Source organism: Oncorhynchus kisutch, linkage group LG11 (genome assembly GCF_002021735.2).
Source record: "Oncorhynchus kisutch isolate 150728-3 linkage group LG11, Okis_V2, whole genome shotgun sequence".
NCBI classification, from domain to species: Eukaryota; Metazoa; Chordata; class Actinopteri; order Salmoniformes; family Salmonidae; genus Oncorhynchus; species Oncorhynchus kisutch.
In genome coordinates, this window is record NC_034184.2 from 90488874 (window position 1) to 90508826 (window position 19953).

The 19953-nt window shown below is 44.4% G+C and overlaps 1 protein-coding gene across 2 annotated transcripts in view; it reads right to left on the minus strand.

Annotated features, from left to right (window-relative positions):
- The window catches only part of LOC109884889 (cytoplasmic protein NCK1), a 75219-nt gene that overhangs the window by 32979 nt on the left and 22287 nt on the right, over positions 1-19953 (minus strand). Inside the window, exons 2-3 of one of the 2 annotated variants that reach the window (XM_031836472.1) lie at positions 14698-14938; positions 12622-12663 (exon numbers count right to left, since the gene is read on the minus strand). In XM_031836472.1, coding sequence (XP_031692332.1) covers positions 12622-12663; positions 14698-14923 — 268 coding nt within the window. In that variant the 5' untranslated portion in view covers positions 14924-14938. The remainder of the gene's footprint in view (positions 1-12621; positions 12664-14697; positions 14939-19953) is intronic. The other variant, XM_031836473.1, reaches the window with a different exon arrangement.

Sequence of the window (19953 nt, forward strand, 5' to 3'; positions counted from 1 at the left end):
GCCTAGTGGTTAGAGCGTTGGACTAGTAACCGGAAGGTTGCAAGTTCAAACCTCCGAGCTGACACAGGTACAAATCTGTCGTTCTGCCCTAAACAGGCAGTTAACCCCACTGTTCCCAGGCCGTCATTGAAATAAGAATTTGTTCTTAACTGACTTGCCTAGTAAAATAAGGTAAATAAAAACACACATCACCACCTAGGACCACTATACACATGACCACTATTACACATCACCACCTAGACCAACTATACACATCACCACCTAGACCACTATACACAGGACCACTAACACATCACCACCTAGACCCACTATACACATCACCACCTAGACCACTATACACATCACCACCTATACCACTAAACACATCACCACCTAGATCCACTAAACACTCACCACCTAGACCACTATACACATCACCACCTAGACCACTATACACATCACCACCTAGACCACTATACACATCACCACCTAGACCACTATACACATCACCACCTAGACCACTATACACATCACCACCTAGACCACTATACACATCACCACCTAGACCACTATTCACATCACCACCTAGACCACTATACACATCACCCACTATACACATCACCACTATACACATCACCACCTAGACCACCTATACACATCACCACCTAGACCACTATACACATCACCACCTAGACCACTAAACACATCACCACCTAGACACTATACACATCACCACCTAGACCACTATACACATCACCACCATAGACCACTAAAACATCACCCACCTAGACCACTAAACACATCACCACCTAGACCACTAAACACATCACCACTATACACATCACCACTATACCACTATACACATCACCACTATACACATCACCACTATACATATCACTACTATACACATCACCACTATACATATCACTACTATACACATCACCACCTAGACCACTACACATCACCACCTAGACCACTAAACACATCACCACCTAGACCACTAAACACATCACCACCTAGACCACTATACACATCACCACCTAGACCATATACACATCACCACCTAGACCACTAAACACATCACCACCTAGACCCACTATACACATCACCACCTAGACCACTATACACATCACACATAGACCACTAAACACATCACCACCTAGACCACTAAACACATCCACCACTATACACATCACCACTATACCACTATACACATCACCACTATACACATCACCACTATACACATCACCACTATACATATCACTACTATACACATCACCACCTAGACCACTACACATCACCACTACTAGACCACTAAACACATCACCACCTAGACCACTAAACACATCACCACCTAGACCACTATACGCATCACCACCTAGACCAATATACACATCACCACCTAGACCACTATACGCATTACCACCTAGACCACTATACACATCACCACTATACACATCACCACTATACACCACTATACACATCACCACCTAGACCACTATACACATCACCACCTAGACCACTATACACATCACCACTATACACATCACCACCTAGACCACTATACACATCACCACCTAGACCACTATACACATCACCACCTAGACCACTATTCACATCACCACCTAGACCACTATACACATCACCACTATACACATCACCACTATACACATCACCACCTAGACCACTATACACATCACCACCTAGACCACTATACACATCACCACCTAGACCACTATACACATCACCACCTAGACCACTAAACACATCACCACCTAGACCACTATACACATCACCACCTAGACCACTATACACATCACCACATAGACCACTAAACACATCACCACCTAGACCACTAAACACATCACCACTATACACATCACCACTATACCACTATACACATCACCACTATACACATCACCACTATACATATCACTACTATACACATCACCACTATACATATCACTACTATACACATCACCACCTAGACCACTACACATCACCACCTAGACCACTAAACACATCACCACCTAGACCACTAAACACATCACCACCTAGACCACTATACACATCACCACCTAGACCACTATACACATCACCACCTAGACCACTAAACACATCACCACCCTAGACCACTATACACATCACCACCTAGACCCACTATACACATCACCACAGACCACTAAACACATCACCACCTAGACCACTAAACACATCACCACTATACACATCACCACTATACCACTATACACATCACCACTATACACATCACCACTATACACATCACCACTATACATATCACTACTATACACATCACCACCTAGACCACTACACATCACCACCTAGACCACTAAACACATCACCACCTAGACCACTAAACACATCACCACCTAGACCACTATACGCATCACCACCTAGACCAATATACACATCACCACCTAGACCACTATACGCATTACCACCTAGACCACTATACACATCACCACTATACACATCACCACATACACATCACCACCTAGACCACTATACACATCACCACCTAGACCACTATACACATCACCACTATACACCTCACCACCCTAGACCACTATACACATCACCACCTAGACCACTATACACATCACCACCTAGACCACTAAACACATCACCACCTAGACCACTATACACATCACCACCTAGACCACTAAACACATCACCACTATACACATCACAATCTAGACCACTATACACATCACAATCTAGACCACTAAACACATCACCACCTAGACCACTATACACATCACCACTATACACATCACCACCTAGACCACTATACACATCACCACCTAGACCACTAAACACATCACCACCTAGACCACTATACACATCACCACCTAGACCACTATACACATCACCACTATACACATCACCACCTAGACCACTATACACATCACCACTATACACATCACCACCTAGACCACTATACACATCACTACTATACACATCACCACCTAGACCACTATACACATCACCATCTAGACCACTAAACACATCACCACTATACACATCACCACCTAGACCACTATACACATCACCACCTAGACCACTATACACATCACCACCTAGACCACTAAACACATCACCACCTAGACCACTATACACATCACCACCTAGACCACTAAACACATCACCACCTAGACCACTAAACACATCACCACCTAGACCACTAAACACATCACCACCTAGACCACTATACACATCACCACTATACACATCACCACTAAACACATCACCACCTAGACCACTAAACACATCACCACCTAGACCACTATACACATCACCACCTAGACCACTATACACATCACCACTATACACATCACCACTAAACACATCACCACCTAGACCACTAAACACATCACCACCTAGACCACTAAACACATCACCACCTAGACCACTATACACATCACCACCTAGACCACTATACACATCACCACCTAGACCACTATACACATCACCACTATACATATCACCACTAAACACATCACCACCTAGACCACTAAACCACATCACCACCTAGACCACTATACACATCACCACCTAGACCACTATACACATCACCACCTAGACCACTATACACATCACCACCTAGACCACTATACACATCACCACCTAGACCACTAAACACATCACCACCTAGACCACTATACACATCACCACCTAGACCACTAAACACATCACCACTATACACATCACCACCTAGACCACTAAACACATCACCACTATACACATCACCACCTAGACCACTATACACATCACCACCTAGACCACTATACACATCACTACTATACACATCACCACCTTGACCACTATACACACCACCTAGACCACTATACACATCACCACCTAGACCACTATACACATCACCACCTAGACCACTATACACATCACCACCTAGACCACTAAACACATCACCACTATACACATCACCACCTAGACCACTAAACACATCACCACCTAGACCACTATACACATCACCACCTAGACCACTATACACATCACTACTATACACATCACCACCTTGACCACTATACACATCACCACCTAGACCACTATACACATCACCACCTAGACCACTATACACATCACCACTATACACATCACCACTATACACATCACCCACCTAGACCACTAAACACATCACCACCTAGACCACTAAACACATCACTACTATACACATCACCACCTTGACCACTAAACACATCACCATTATACACATCACTACTATACACATCACCACCTAGACCACTATACACATCACCACTATACACATCACCACCTAGACCACTAAACACTATCACCACCTAGACCACTATACACATCACCACCTAGACCACTATACACATCACCACCTAGACCACTATACACATCACCACTAGACCACTATACACATCACCACCTAGACCACTATACACATCACCACCTAGACCACTAAACACATCACCACCTAGACCACTATACACATCACCACCTAGACCACTATACACATCACCACCTAGACCACTATACACATCACCACCTAGACCACTAAACACATCACCACCTAGACCACTATACACATCACCACCTAGACCACTATACACATCACCACCTAGACCACTATACACATCACCACCTAGACCACTATACACATCACCACTATACACATCACCACCTAGACCACTATACACATCACCACCTAGACCACTAAACACATCACCACTATACACATCACAATCTAGACCACTATACACATCACAATCTAGACCACTATACACATCACCACCTAGACCACTAAACACATCACCACCTAGACCACTATACACATCACCACTATACACATCACCACCTAGACCACTATACACATCACCACCTAGACCACTAAACACATCACCACCTAGACCACTATACACATCACCACCTAGACCACTATACACATCACCACTATACACATCACCACCTAGACCACTATACACATCACCACTATACACATCACCACCTAGACCACTATACACATCACTACTATACACATCACCACCTAGACCACTATACACATCACCATCTAGACCACTAAACACATCACCACTATACACATCACCACCTAGACCACTATACACATCACCACCTAGACCACTATACAGATCACCACCTAGACCACTAAACACATCACCACCTAGACCACTATACACATCACCACCTAGACCACTAAACACATCACCACCTAGACCACTAAACACATCACCACCTAGACCACTATACACATCACCACCTAGACCACTATACACATCACCACTATACACATCACCACTAAACACATCACCACCTAGACCACTAAACACATCACCACCTAGACCACTATACACATCACCACCTAGACCACTATACACATCACCACTATACACATCACCACTAAACACATCACCACCTAGACCACTAAACACATCACCACCTAGACCACTATACACATCACCACCTAGACCACTATACACATCACCACCTAGACCACTATACACATCACCACTATACATATCACCACTAAACACATCACCACCTAGACCACTAAACACATCACCACCTAGACCACTATACACATCACCACCTAGACCACTATACACATCACCACCTAGACCACTATACACATCACCACCTAGACCACTATACACATCACCACCTAGACCACTAAACACATCACCACCTAGACCACTATACACATCACCACCTAGACCACTAAACACATCACCACTATACACATCACCACCTAGACCACTAAACACATCACCACTATACACATCACCACCTAGACCACTATACACATCACCACCTAGACCACTATACACATCACTACTATACACATCACCACCTTGACCACTATACACACCACCTAGACCACTATACACATCACCACCTAGACCACTATACACATCACCACCTAGACCACTATACACATCACCACCTAGACCACTATACACATCACCACCTAGACCACTAAACACATCACCACTATACACATCACCACCTAGACCACTAAACACATCACCACCTAGACCACTATACACATCACCACCTAGACCACTATACACATCACTACTATACACATCACCACCTTGACCACTATACACATTGCCACCTAGACCACTATACACATCACCACCTAGACCACTTTACACATCACCACCTAGACCACTATACACATCACCACCTAGACCACTATACACATCACCACTATACACATCACCACTATACACATCACCACCTAGACCACTAAACACATCACCACCTAGACCACTAAACACATCACTACTATACACATCACCACCTTGACCACTAAACATATCACCATTATACACATCACTACTATACACATCACCACCTAGACCACTATACACATCACCACTATACACATCACCACCTAGACCACTAAACACATCACCACCTAGACCACTATACACATCACCACCTAGACCACTATACACATCACCACCTAGACCACTATACACATCACCACCTAGACCACTATACACATCACCACCTAGACCACTATACACATCACCACCTAGACCACTATACACATCACCACCTAGACCACTATACACATCACCACCTAGACCACTATACACATCACCACCTAGACCACTAAACACATCACCACTATACACATCACCACCTAGACCACTATACACATCACCACCTAGACCACTATACACATCACCACCTAGACCACTATACACATCACCACTATACACATCACCACCTAGACCACTATACACATCACCACCTAGACCACTATATCAACACATCACCACCTACACCTTTCCTACACCTTTCAGTGTAGGAAAGGATGAAATAGCGTCTGTGGCACCAGTAAGTACAGATAGTAGTGTAAATCCCCTGGCACAGTCCCCGCAGCCGGACAACTTTCTCACGGTTTCTGGAAGGAAATGCTGTAGGAACGCTCAACCGGTGTCGCTCATTCAGCCGACAGAAACTTTCAACCGGTTTTCCCCATTAAGCAGCGGGTCGGAGTCAGAGGCCGATTCTTCTCTGGTCTCTACTCCTCCCGTTACGGGGTCTGAGACGCCGAAGCTTCCCACCATTAGCTCTGACAAATTGAAAACTCTAGTCATTGGCGACTCCATTACCCGCAGTATTAGACTTAAAGCGAATCATCCAGCGATCATACACTGTTTACCCGGGGGCAGGGCTACCGACGTTAAGGCTAATCTGAAGATGGTGCTGGCTAAAGCTAAAACTGGCGAGTGTAGAGAGTATAGAGATATTGTTATCCACGTCGGCACCAACGATGTTAGGATGAAACAGTCAGAAATCACTAAGCGCAACATAGCTTCTGCGTGCATATCAGCTAGAAAGATGTGTCGGCATCGAGTAATTGTCTCTGGCCCCCTCCCAGTTAGGGGGAGTGATGAGCTCTACAGCAGAGTCTCACAACTCAATCGCTGGTTGAAAACTGTTTTCTGCCCCTCCCAAAAGTTAGAATTTGTAGATAATTGGCCCTCTTTCTGGGACTCACCCACAAACAGGACCAAGCCTGACCTGCTGAGGAGTGACGGACTCCATCCTAGCTGGAGGGGTGCTCTCATCTTATCTACCAACATAGACAGGGCTCTAACTCCTCTAGCTCCACAATGAAATAGGGTGCAGGCCAGGCAGCAGGCTGTTAGCCAGCCTGCCAGCATAGTGGAGTCTGCCATTAGCACAGTCAGTGTAGTCAGCTCAGCTATCACCATTGAGACCGTGTCTGTGCCTCGACCTAGGTTGGGCAAAACTAAACATGGCGGTGTTCGCCTTAGCAATCTCACAAGGATAAAGACCACCTCCATTCCTGTCATTACTGAAAGAGATCATGATACCTCACATCTCAAAATAGGGCTACTTAATGTTAGATCCCTTACTTCAAAGGCAATTATAGTCAATGAACTAATCACTGATCATAATCTTGATGTGATTGGCCTGACTGAAACATGGCTTAAGCCTGATGAATTTACTGTTTTAAATGAGGCCTCACCTCCTGGCTACACTAGTGACCATATCCCCCGTGCATCCCGCAAAGGCGGAGGTGTTGCTAACATTTACGATAGCAAATTTCAATTTACACAAAAAAAAATGACATTTTCGTCTTTTGAGCTTCTAGTCATGAAATCTATGCAGCCTACTCAATCACTTTTTATAGCTACTGTTTACAGGCCTCCTGGGCCATATACAGCGTTTCTCACTGAGTTCCCTGAATTCCTATCGGACCTTGTAGTCATAGCAGATAATATTCTAATCTTTGGTGACTTTAATATTCACATGGAAAAGTCCACAGACCCACTCCAAAAGGCTTTCAGAGCCATCATCGACTCAGTGGGTTTTGTCCAACATGTCTCTGGACCCACTCACTGTCACAGTCATACGCTGGACCTAGTTTTGTCCCATGGAATAAATGTGGTGGATCTTAATGTTTTTCCTCATAATCCTGGACTATCGGACCACCATTTTATTACGTTTGCAATTGCAACAAATAATCTGCTTAGACCCCAACCAAGGAACATCAAAAGTCGTGCTATAAATTCACAGACAACACAAAGATTCCTTGATGCCCTTCCAGACTCCCTCTGCCTACCCAAGGACGCCAGAGGACAAAAATCAGTTAACCACCTAACTGAGGATCTCAATCTAACCTTGCGCAATACCCTAGATGCAGTTGCACCCCTAAAAACAAAAAAAATGTCTCATAAGAAACTAGCTCCCTGGTACACAGAAAATACCCGAGCTCTGAAGCAAGCTTCCAGAAAATTGGAACGGAAATGGCGCCACACCAAACTGGAAGTCTTCCGACTAGCTTGGAAGGACGGTACCGTGCAGTACCGTAGAGCCCTTACTGCTGCTCGATCATCCTATTTTTCTAACTTAATTGAGGAAAATAAGAACAATCCGAAATTCCTTTTTAATACTGTCGCAAAGCTAACTAAAAAGCAGCATTCCCCAAGAGAGGATGACTTTCACTTTAGCAGTGATAAATTCATGAACTTCTTTGAGGAAAAGATTATGATTATTAGAAAGCAAATTACGGACTCCTCTTTAAACCTGCGTATTCCTCCAAACCTCAGTTGTCCTGAGTCTGCACAACTCTGCCAGGACCTAGGATCAAGAGAGACGCTCAAGTGTTTTAGTACTATATCTCTTGACACAATGATGAAAATAATCATGGCCTCTAAACCTTCAAGCTGCATACTGGACCCTATTCCAACTAAACTACTGAAAGAGCTGCTTCCTGTGCTTGGCCCTCCTATGTTGAACATAATAAACGGCTCTCTATCCACTGGATGTGTACCAAACTCACTAAAAGTGGCAGTAATAAAGCCTCTCTTGAAAAAGCCAAACCTTGACCCAGAAAATATAAAAAACTATCGGCCTATATCGAATCTTCCATTCCTCTCAAAACTTTTAGAGAAGGCTGTTGCGCAGCAACTCACTGCCTTCCTGAAGACAAACAATGTATACGAAATGCTTCAGTCTGGTTTTAGACCCCATCATAGCACTGAGACGGCACTTGTGAAGGTGGTAAATGACATTTTAATGGCATCGGACCGAGGCTCTGCATCTGTCCTCGTGCTCCTAGACCTTAGTGCTGCTTTTGATACCATCGATCACCACATTCTTTTGGAGAGATTGGAAACCCAAATTGGTCTACACGGACATGTTCTGGCCTGGTTTAGATCTTATCTGTCGGAAAGATATCAGTTTGTCTCTGTGAATAGTTTGTCCTCTGACAAATCAACTGTAAATTTCGGTGTTCCTCAAGGTTCCGTTTTAGGACCACTATTGTTTTCACTATATATTTTACCTCTTGGGGATGTTATTCGAAAACATAATGTAAACTTTCACTGCTATGCGGATGACACACAGCTGTACATTTCAATGAAACATGGTGAAGCCCCAAAATTGCCCTCGCTAGAAGCATGTGTTTCAGACATAAGGAAGTGGATGGCTGCAAACTTTCTACTATTAAACTCGGACAAAACAGAGATGCTTGTTCTAGGTCCCAAGAAACAAAGAGATCTTCTGTTGAATCTGACAATTAATCTTAATGGTTGTACAGTCGTCTCAAATAAAACTGTGAAGGACCTCGGCGTTACTCTGGACCCTGATCTCTCTTTTGAAGAACATATCAAGACCATTTCGAGGACAGCTTTTTTCCATCTACGTAACATTGCAAAAATCAGAAACTTTCTGTCCAAAAATGATGCAGAAAAATTAATCCATGCTTTTGTCACTTCTAGGTTAGACTACTGCAATGCTCTATTTTCCGGCTACCCGGATAAAGCACTAAATAAACTTCAGTTAGTGCTAAATACGGCTGCTAGAATCCTGACTAGAACCAAAAAATTTGATCATATTACTCCAGTGCTAGCCTCTCTACACTGGCTTCCTGTCAAAGCAAGGGCTGATTTCAAGGTTTTACTGCTAACCTACAAAGCATTACATGGGCTTGCTCCTACCTATCTCTCTGATTTGGTCCTGCCGTACATACCTATACGTACGCTACGGTCACAAGACGCAGGCCTCCTAATTGTCCCTAGAATTTCTAAGCAAACAGCTGGAGGCAGGGCTTTCTCCTATAGAGCTCCATTTTTATGGAACGGTCTGCCTACCCATGTCAGAGACGCAAACTCGGTCTCAACCTTTAAGTCTTTACTGAAGACTCATCTCTTCAGTGGGTCATATGATTGAGTGTAGTCTGGCCCAGGAGTGGGAAGGTGAACGGAAAGGCTCTGGAGCAACGAACCGCCCTTGCTGTCTCTGCCTGGCCGGTTCCCCTCTTTCCACTGGGATTCTCTGCCTCTAACCCTATTACAGGGGCTGAGTCACTGGCTTGCTGGGGCTCTCTCATGCTGTCCCTGGAGGGGGTGCGTCACCTGAGTGGGTTGATTCACTGTTGTGGTCATCCTGTCTGGGTTGGCGCCCCCCCCCCCTTGGGTTGTGCCGTGGCGGAGATCTTTGTGGGCTATACTCAGCCTTGTCTCAGGATGGTAAGTTGGTGGTTGAAGATATCCCTCTAGTGGTGTGGGGGCTGTGCTTTGGCAAAGTGGGTGGGGTTATATCCTTCCTGTTTGGCCCTGTCCGGGGGTGTCCTCGGATGGGGCCACAGTGTCTCCTGACCCCTCCTGTCTCAGCCTCCAGTATTTATGCTGCAGTAGTTTATGTGTCGGGGGGCTGGGGTCAGTTTGTTATATCTGGAGTACTTCTCCTGTCCTATTCGGTGTCCTGTGTGAATCTAAGTGTGCGTTCTCTAATTCTCTCCTTCTCTCTTTCTTTCTCTCTCTCGGAGGACCTGAGCCCTAGGACCATGCCCCAGGACTACCTGACATGATGACTCCTTGCTGTCCCCAGTCCACCTGGCCATGCTGCTGTTCCAGTTTCAACTGACCTGAGCCCTAGGACCATGCCCCAGGACTACCTGACATGATGACTCCTTGCTGTCCCCAGTCTACCTGGCCATGCTGCTGCTCCAGTTTCAACTTCCACCTGACTGTGCTGCTGCTCTAGTTTCAACTGTTCTGCCTTATTATTATTCGACCATGCTGGTCATTTATGAACATTGAACATCTTGACCATGTTCTGTTATAATCTCCACCCGGCACAGCCAGAAGAGGACTGGCCACCCCACATAGCCTGGTTCCTCTCTAGGTTTCTTCCTAGGTATTGGCCTTTCTAGGGAGTTTTTCCTAGCCACTGTGCTTCTCCACCTGCATTGCTTGCTGTTTGGGGTTTTAGGCTGGGTTTCTGTACAGCACTTTGAGATATCAGCTGATGTACGAAGGGCTATATAAATAAATTTGATTTGATTTGATTTGATTTAAACACATCACTACTATACACATCCCCACCTTGACCACTAAACATATCACCATTATACACATCACTACTATACACATCACCACCTTGACCACTAAACATATCACCATTATACACATCACCACCTAGACCACTATACACATCACTACTATACACATCACCACCTTGACCACTAAACATATCACCATTATACACATCACCACCTAGACCACTATACACATCACCACCTAGACCACTAAACACATCACCACTATACACATCACAATCTAGACTACTATACACATCACAATCTAGACCACTATACACATTGCCACCTAGACCACTATACACATCACAATCTAGACCACTATACACATTGCCACCTAGACCACTATACACATCACCACTATACACATCACCACTATACACATCGCCACTATACACATCACCACTATACACATCACCACTATACACATCACCACTATACACACTGTAACACAGGGACATCAACACCAAGCAGGAGGTGGCTGTAACACAGGGACATCACCACCAAGCAGGAGGTGGCTGTAACACAGGGACAACATCACCAAGTAGGAGGTGGCTGTAACACAGGGACAACATCACCAAGTAGGAGGTGGCTGTAACACAGGGACAACATCACCAAGTAGGAGGTGGCTGTAACACAGGGACATCACCACCAAGCAGGAGGTGGCTGTAACACAGGGACATCACCACCAAGTAGGAGAGTCTGGGTGGGACAACATGGTTGAATCTCTAGGCTATAGTTGTAACCTGTAAAGGTGGCAGTGCGTTCTTCAAGTCCAGGTAAGACCTCTGTTCCCGGTGGGCCATAGGAAGAAAAACACACAAAAATCAACACCCCCTGACACAACAAAACAATTACACCCCCCCACACACACACAATTACGCTCCCCCTCCCACACAACACAATTACACTCCCCCCTCCCACACACACACAAAATATAATAACACCCCCACACACCATATAATTACACCCCCCCACACCATATAATTACACCCCCCCACAATATAATTACACTCCCACACAATATAATTACACCCCGCCCCTCCCATACACACACAATATAATTACACCCCACCCACACCATATAATTACACCCCCCACACAATATAATTACACTCCCACACAATATAATTACACCCCCCCCCCCCACACACAATATAATTACACCCCCCCCACACAATATAATTACACCCCCCCACACACACACACACAATATAATTACACCCCCCACACGATATAATTACACCCCCCCCACCAACACACCCCCCCCCCCCCACCAACACACACCACCACACACAATATAATTACACCCCCCCACCAACACACACACACCCCCCCCACCAACACACACACACCCCCACACACAATATAATCACACCCCCCCCGACACAATATAATCACACCCCCCACACAATATAATTACACCCCCCCACACACACAATATAATTACACCCCACACACACACACAATATAATCACACCCCCCACACAATATAATTACACCCCCCCCCCCCACACACACACAATATATTTACACCCCCCCACACACACAATATAATTACACCCCCCCACACACAATATAATTACAGCACCCCACACACACACACAATATAATTACACCCCACACACACCATATAATTACAACCCCCCCACACACAATATAATTATACCCCCCCACCAACACACACACACACAACACAATTACACCCCCCCCACACACAATATAATTATACCCCCCCACCAACACACACACAAACACAATTACACCCCCCCCACACACAATATAATTACACCCCCCCACACACACACACAATATAATTACACCCCCCCCCACAATATAATTACACCCACCCCCCCCAACACACACACACACACACAACAGAATTACACCCCCCCCACAATATAATTACAACCCCCCCAACACAAACGCATGTGCAACTGGAGAAAAAATAAATAAATCAAGACCACCTTTACTCCACACACAAAGACAAACATCTCCCTCGCCCTCCATTTGGCAAATCTGACCATAATTATATCCTCCTGATTCCTGCTCACAAGCAGGAACTAAAGGAGGAAGTACCAGTGACTCGCTCAATATGATAGTGGTCAGATATCACAGATGCTACTGATTTGCTAGCACAGACTGGAATATGTTCTGGGATTCATCCAATGGCATTGAGGAGTATACCAACGCAGTCACCGGCTTCATCAATAAGAGCATCGACGACGTCGTCCCCACAGGGACCGTACGTACATTTCCCAACCAGAAGCCATGTATTACAGGCAACATCTGCACTGAGCTAAAAGCCAGAGCTGCCGACAATGAGTAGTTTTTGCTTGTAAACAGGAATCAGGAGAATATAGGTATGGTCAGATTTCCCTGGCAGATAAATTAGCCTACATGGCTATATAGCAACAATATTATATTTAGAGATAACAATCGAGCCAAGTGTCTATTTTTGTTAGTCTTCATCACAACCACACAGAACCCAGTTTGATGAGAGCAGCTCCTCAAAAAGCTGGTACTGGGGTAAACATGTGCTTTCATTGCACATCAAATAACACTAACGCTGTTTAAGGGGTTTACATGTCATAATATCTGTCACACAGGACAGTTTCTGACTGAGGTTAAGGTTAGGACAGTTTCTGACCTAGTGTAACTGAGGTTAAGGTTAGGACAGTTTCTGACCTAGTGTGACTGAGGTTAAGGTTAGGACAGTTCCTGACCTAGTGTAACTGAGGTTAAGGCTAGGACAGTTTCTGACCTAGTGTAACTGAGGTTAGGACAGTTTGACTGAGGTTAAGGTTAGGACAGTTCCTGACCTAGTGTGTCTTTGAGGTTCTTGACGATGGATGCCTTCCTGGCGCTGTTCTTCCTCTCTACGTAGTTGGAGGGTACGAAGCCGGTCTTGTTGGTGGCGTTGCGGACCCTCCACCAGGACTTACTGTCGTCCAGCAGCCACAGCCGCTCGTTCTTCTTAATGTCCAACTCCTGGTCTTGTTGAGCCAGGTAGTCAAACTTGGCGATGACAATCACCTCTTCAGTCATCTTGGACCTCTGGACCTGGGGAGAGAGAGGAGATATACGGTTTAGTTTTGTCATCTTGGACCTGGGGACCTGTGTGACTGGCAGATAACTGTGTGGACAGTTTGGGACAGTGCACCAATGAGGGGTAGGCCTATCCCTGTTCTAATAAGCTATATCTGCACAGCTCCTTCAGCATTCAGATGCTTCTAAAAATGTATTTCGCAATGTTAAATCATAGGCTTTATTAGTGGAATGACAACCAACGTAGTTGGTCATTGTTACTAAACCCGCTGTATAAAATGGTGTTTTACCCAACTACTAATTAGGGTTTTCAAATCGTTCAGATTTGATTAGGATTGTTCAGGTTCACCATTGGTTTTGGTAGTTGTATTTAAGATTGTTCAGGTTCACCATTGGTTTTGGTAGTTGTATTTAAGATTGTTCAGGTTCACCATTGGTTTTGGTAGTTGTATTTAAGATTGTTCAGGTTCACCATTGGTTTTGGTAGTTGTATTTAAGATTGTTCAGGTTCACCATTGGTTTTGGTAGTTGTATTTAAGATTGTTCAGGTTCACCATTGGTTTTGGTAGTTGTATTTAAGATTGTTCAGGTTCACCATTGGTTTTGGTAGTTGTATTTAAGATTGTTCAGGTTCACCATTGGTTTTGGTAGTTGTATTTAAGATTGTTCAGGTTCACCATTGGTTTTGGTAGTTGTATTTAAGATTGTTCAGGTTCACCATTGGTTTTGGTAGTTGTATTTAAGATTGTTCAGGTTCACCATTGGTTTTGGTAGTTGTATTTAAGATTGTTCAGGTTCACCATTGGTTTTGGTAGTTGTATTTAAGATTGTTCAGGTTCACCATTGGTTTTGGTAGTTGTATTTAAGATTGTTCAGGTTCACCATTGGTTTTGGTAGTTGTATTTAAGATTGTTCAGGTTCACCATTGGTTTTGGTAGTTGTATTTAAGATTGTTCAGGTTCACCATTGGTTTTGGTAGTTGTATTTAAGATTGTTCAGGTTCACCATTGGTTTTGGTAGTTGTATTTAAGATTGTTCAGGTTCACCATTGGTTTTGGTAGTTGTATTTAAGATTGTTCAGGTTCACCATTGGTTTTGGTAGTTGTATTTAAGATTGTTCAGGTTCACCATTGGTTTTGGTAGTTGTATTTAAGATTGTTCAGGTTCACCATTGGTTTTGGTAGTTGTATTTAAGATTGTTCAGGTTCACCATTGGTTTTGGTAGTTGTATTTAAGATTGTTCAGGTTCACCATTGGTTTTGGTAGTTGTATTTAAGATTGTTCAGGTTCACCATTGGTTTTGGTAGTTGTATTTAAGATTGTTCAGGTTCACCATTGGTTTTGGTAGTTGTATTTAAGATTGTTCAGGTTCACCATTGGTTTTGGTAGTTGTATTTAAGATTGTTCAGGTTCACCATTGGTTTTGGTAGTTGTATTTAAGATTGTTCAGGTTCACCATTGGTTTTGGTAGTTGTATTTAAGATTGTTCAGGTTCACCATTGGTTTTGGTAGTTGTATTTAAGATTGTTCAGGTTCACCATTGGTTTTGGTAGTTGTATTTAAGATTGTTCAGGTTCACCATTGGTTTTGGTAGTTGTATTTAAGATTGTTCAGGTTCACCATTGGTTTTGGTAGTTGTATTTAAGATTGTTCAGGTTCACCATTGGTTTTGGTAGTTGTATTTAAGATTGTTCAGGTTCACCATTGGTTTTGGTAGTTGTATTTAAGATTGTTCAGGTTCACCATTGGTTTTGGTAGTTGTATTTGGGTCATGTCATAAAGGACACAGGGTGTCTGTTAGACAGTAACAGCCGGCCTTTGGCCAATAAAACACATTTGAAAAGCAGATCAAGAAATGTATGTGGCCAATTGTCAGGGAGAAGAAAAAATCCCATTGAGAAACATTTTTTGAACCTCTTCATTGATGGATGGTTAATGGGTTAATTAGCAACATTTAGTGGAATTTAATTGGGTGTGAACAGTATATTCATTATGCATCTTATCACATGCGTCCAGCATACAGATATACAGTCTGAGTGGATGATCTGTCACAAAAGCACAAGAGCTGGTGCTACAGCATCTCAAACATGAAATGAATTGTCAACGGAAGGCAGGCTTCCCCAGCGCCTCACACACCACTCTGCAATGAGCTGGAGGCAGTATGCATTTTGAAAACATATTAAATAGTTGGAAACACGAAGGTTTTACTACGAGACACGCCTTTACCTTGCTTCAAAATAGCCTGGCCAAAAATCACCATATCCGTGGAGGCAATTATTTTAGAATATACTTTCTTTCATTGTCCAGTTGCCAAAGGCACTAACCTAGTCATATCAGCATCCCATGCTAATTGTTGATAATCCTAGTCATATTAGCATCCCATGCTAATTGTTGATAATCTTAGTCATATTAGCATCCCATGCTAATTGTTGATAATCCTAGTCATATTAGCATCCCATGCTAATTGTTGATAATCCTAGTCATATTAGCATCCCATGCTAGTTGTTGATAATCCTAGTCATATTAGCAACCCATGCTAGTTGTTGATAACCGTAGTCATATTAGCATCCCATGCTAGTTGTTGATAATCCTAGTCATATTAGCATCCCATGCTAGTTGTTGATAATCCTAGTCATATTAGCATCCCATGCTAATTGTTGATAATCCTAGTCATATTAGCATCCCATGCTAGTTGATGATAATCCTAGTCATATTAGCATCCCATGCTAGTTGATGATGATCCTAGTCATATTAGCATCCCATGCTAGTTGATGATAATCCTAGTCATATTAGCAAGCCATGCTAGTTATTGCATCTTCAGATCTCCCCCTCTTTCTAAATGTCTAACGGATGTTTTCATCTCTGTCACATGCAGTGCGCTTATGTCAACCTTGTTTTCCGCTAATTGTACTACGGAAGAAACATCTGCACGTAGCCGTAGCCTACTAGCCTCGTGTTCACTGCTGTACTTCAGTGGTCAAATAATCAACAGTTTAAGCTCAAATTCTGATCTGTTGCATCAGACTTAACGTTTGTCTTTTTAAGTAGCCTAGGCCTACTGTTTGTATGAATTTGGGATCAATTGTCCCACAACTGTCACAGAGTCTGTTCATGAATAGGCTATTTCTTTCTTGAAAAGCTGTGGAGGATACTAGTTGTTGTTAAACAGTCTGATGTGTTAAAGTTGTTCAGGTGTGTTAAAGCACTGTGCTGAACAACTGGCTGGTGTTTTTACAGACCTTTTCCAATCCTCCAATCCTCACTCGACCAGCAACACGTGCCAGTATTGTGGAAGAACTCAATAATTATACCCATTTCTAAAGCATCTAATCCCTCTGTGATGAATGACTACCACCCTGTCACCTTGACATTCTTAGTAATGAAATGCCTTGAGAAACTTGTGAAAAGTCATATTCTCAGTATCACCCAGAAGCTCCTCAACCCATTTCAGTTTGCCTATCAGCCTCTCAGAGGAGTTGATGCCATTCTTACACTCCTTAAAATGTTCTACAGACATCTAGAGGGGGTATTAACATGGTCTATAGACATCTAGAGGGGGTATTAACATGGTCTATAGACATCTAGAGGGGGTATTAACATGGTCTATAGACATCTAGAGGGTTCCAAATCCCATGTCAGGGTTCTGTTTGTTGATTTTTCTTCAGCTGTCAACACAATCCAGCCCAACATTCTGGCAGAGACTCATTCAGGACTTCTCCTTAGATGGGGGGCTGGTTTTGTGGCTGTAGGACTTCCTGTGCCAACGCTCACAGCGAGTCATAATAGGTCCCCAAGTGTCGAACATATGCACCACCAACACAGTCTCTCCTCAGGGATGTGTTTAGTCCCCACTCCACCACCAACACAGGCTCTCCTCAGGGATGTGTTGTGTCCCCACTCCACCACCAACACAGTCTCTCCTCAGGGATGTGTTGTGTCCCCACTCCACCACCAACACAGGCTCTCCTCAGGGATGTGTTTAGTCCCCACTCCACCACCAACACAGTCTCTCCTCAGGGATGTGTTTAGTCCCCACTCCACCACAGTCTCTCCTCAGGGATGTGTTTAGTCCCCACTCCACCACCAACACAGTCTCTCCTCAGGGATGTGTTTAGTCCCCACTCCACCACCAACATAGTCTCTCCTCAGGGATGTGTTGTGTCTCCACTCCACCACCAACACAGGCTCTCCTCAGGGATGTGTTGTGTCTCCACTCCACCACCAACACAGGCTCTCCTCAGGGATGTGTTTAGTCCCCACTCCACCACCAACACAGGCTCTCGTCAGGGATGTGTTTAGTCCCCACTCCACCACAGTCTCTCCTCAGGGATGTGTTTATTCCCCACTCCACCACCAACACAGGCTCTCGTCAGGGATGTGTTTAGTCCCCACTCCACCACAGTCTCTCCACAGGGATGTGTTTTGTCCCCACTCCACCACAGTCTCTCCTCAGGGATGTGTTTAGTCCCCACTCCACCACAGTCTCTCCTCAGGGATGTGTTTAGTCCCCACTCCACCACAGTCTCTCCTCAGGGATGTGTTTAGTCCCCACTCCACCACAGTCTCGCCTCAGGGATGTGTTTAGTCCCCACTCCACCAACACAGTCTCTCCTCAGGGATGTGTTTAGTCCCCACTCCACCAACACAGTCTCTCCTCAGGGATGTGTTTAGTCCCCACTCCACCACAGTCTCTCCTCAGGGATGTGTTTAGTCCCCACTCCACCACAGTCTCTCCTCAGGGATGTGTTTAGTCCCCACTCCACCACAGTCTCGCCTCAGGGATGTGTTTAGTCCCCACTCCACCAACACAGTCTCTCCTCAGGGATGTGTTTAGTCCCCACTCCACCACAGTCTCTCCTCAGGGATGTGTTTAGTCCCCACTCCACCACAGTCTCTCCTCAGGGATGTGTTTAGTCCCCACTCCACCACCAACACAGTCTCTCCTCAGGGATGTGTTTAGTCCCCACTCCACCACCAACACAGTCTCTCCTCAGGGATGTGTTTAGTCCCCACTCCACCACCAACACAGG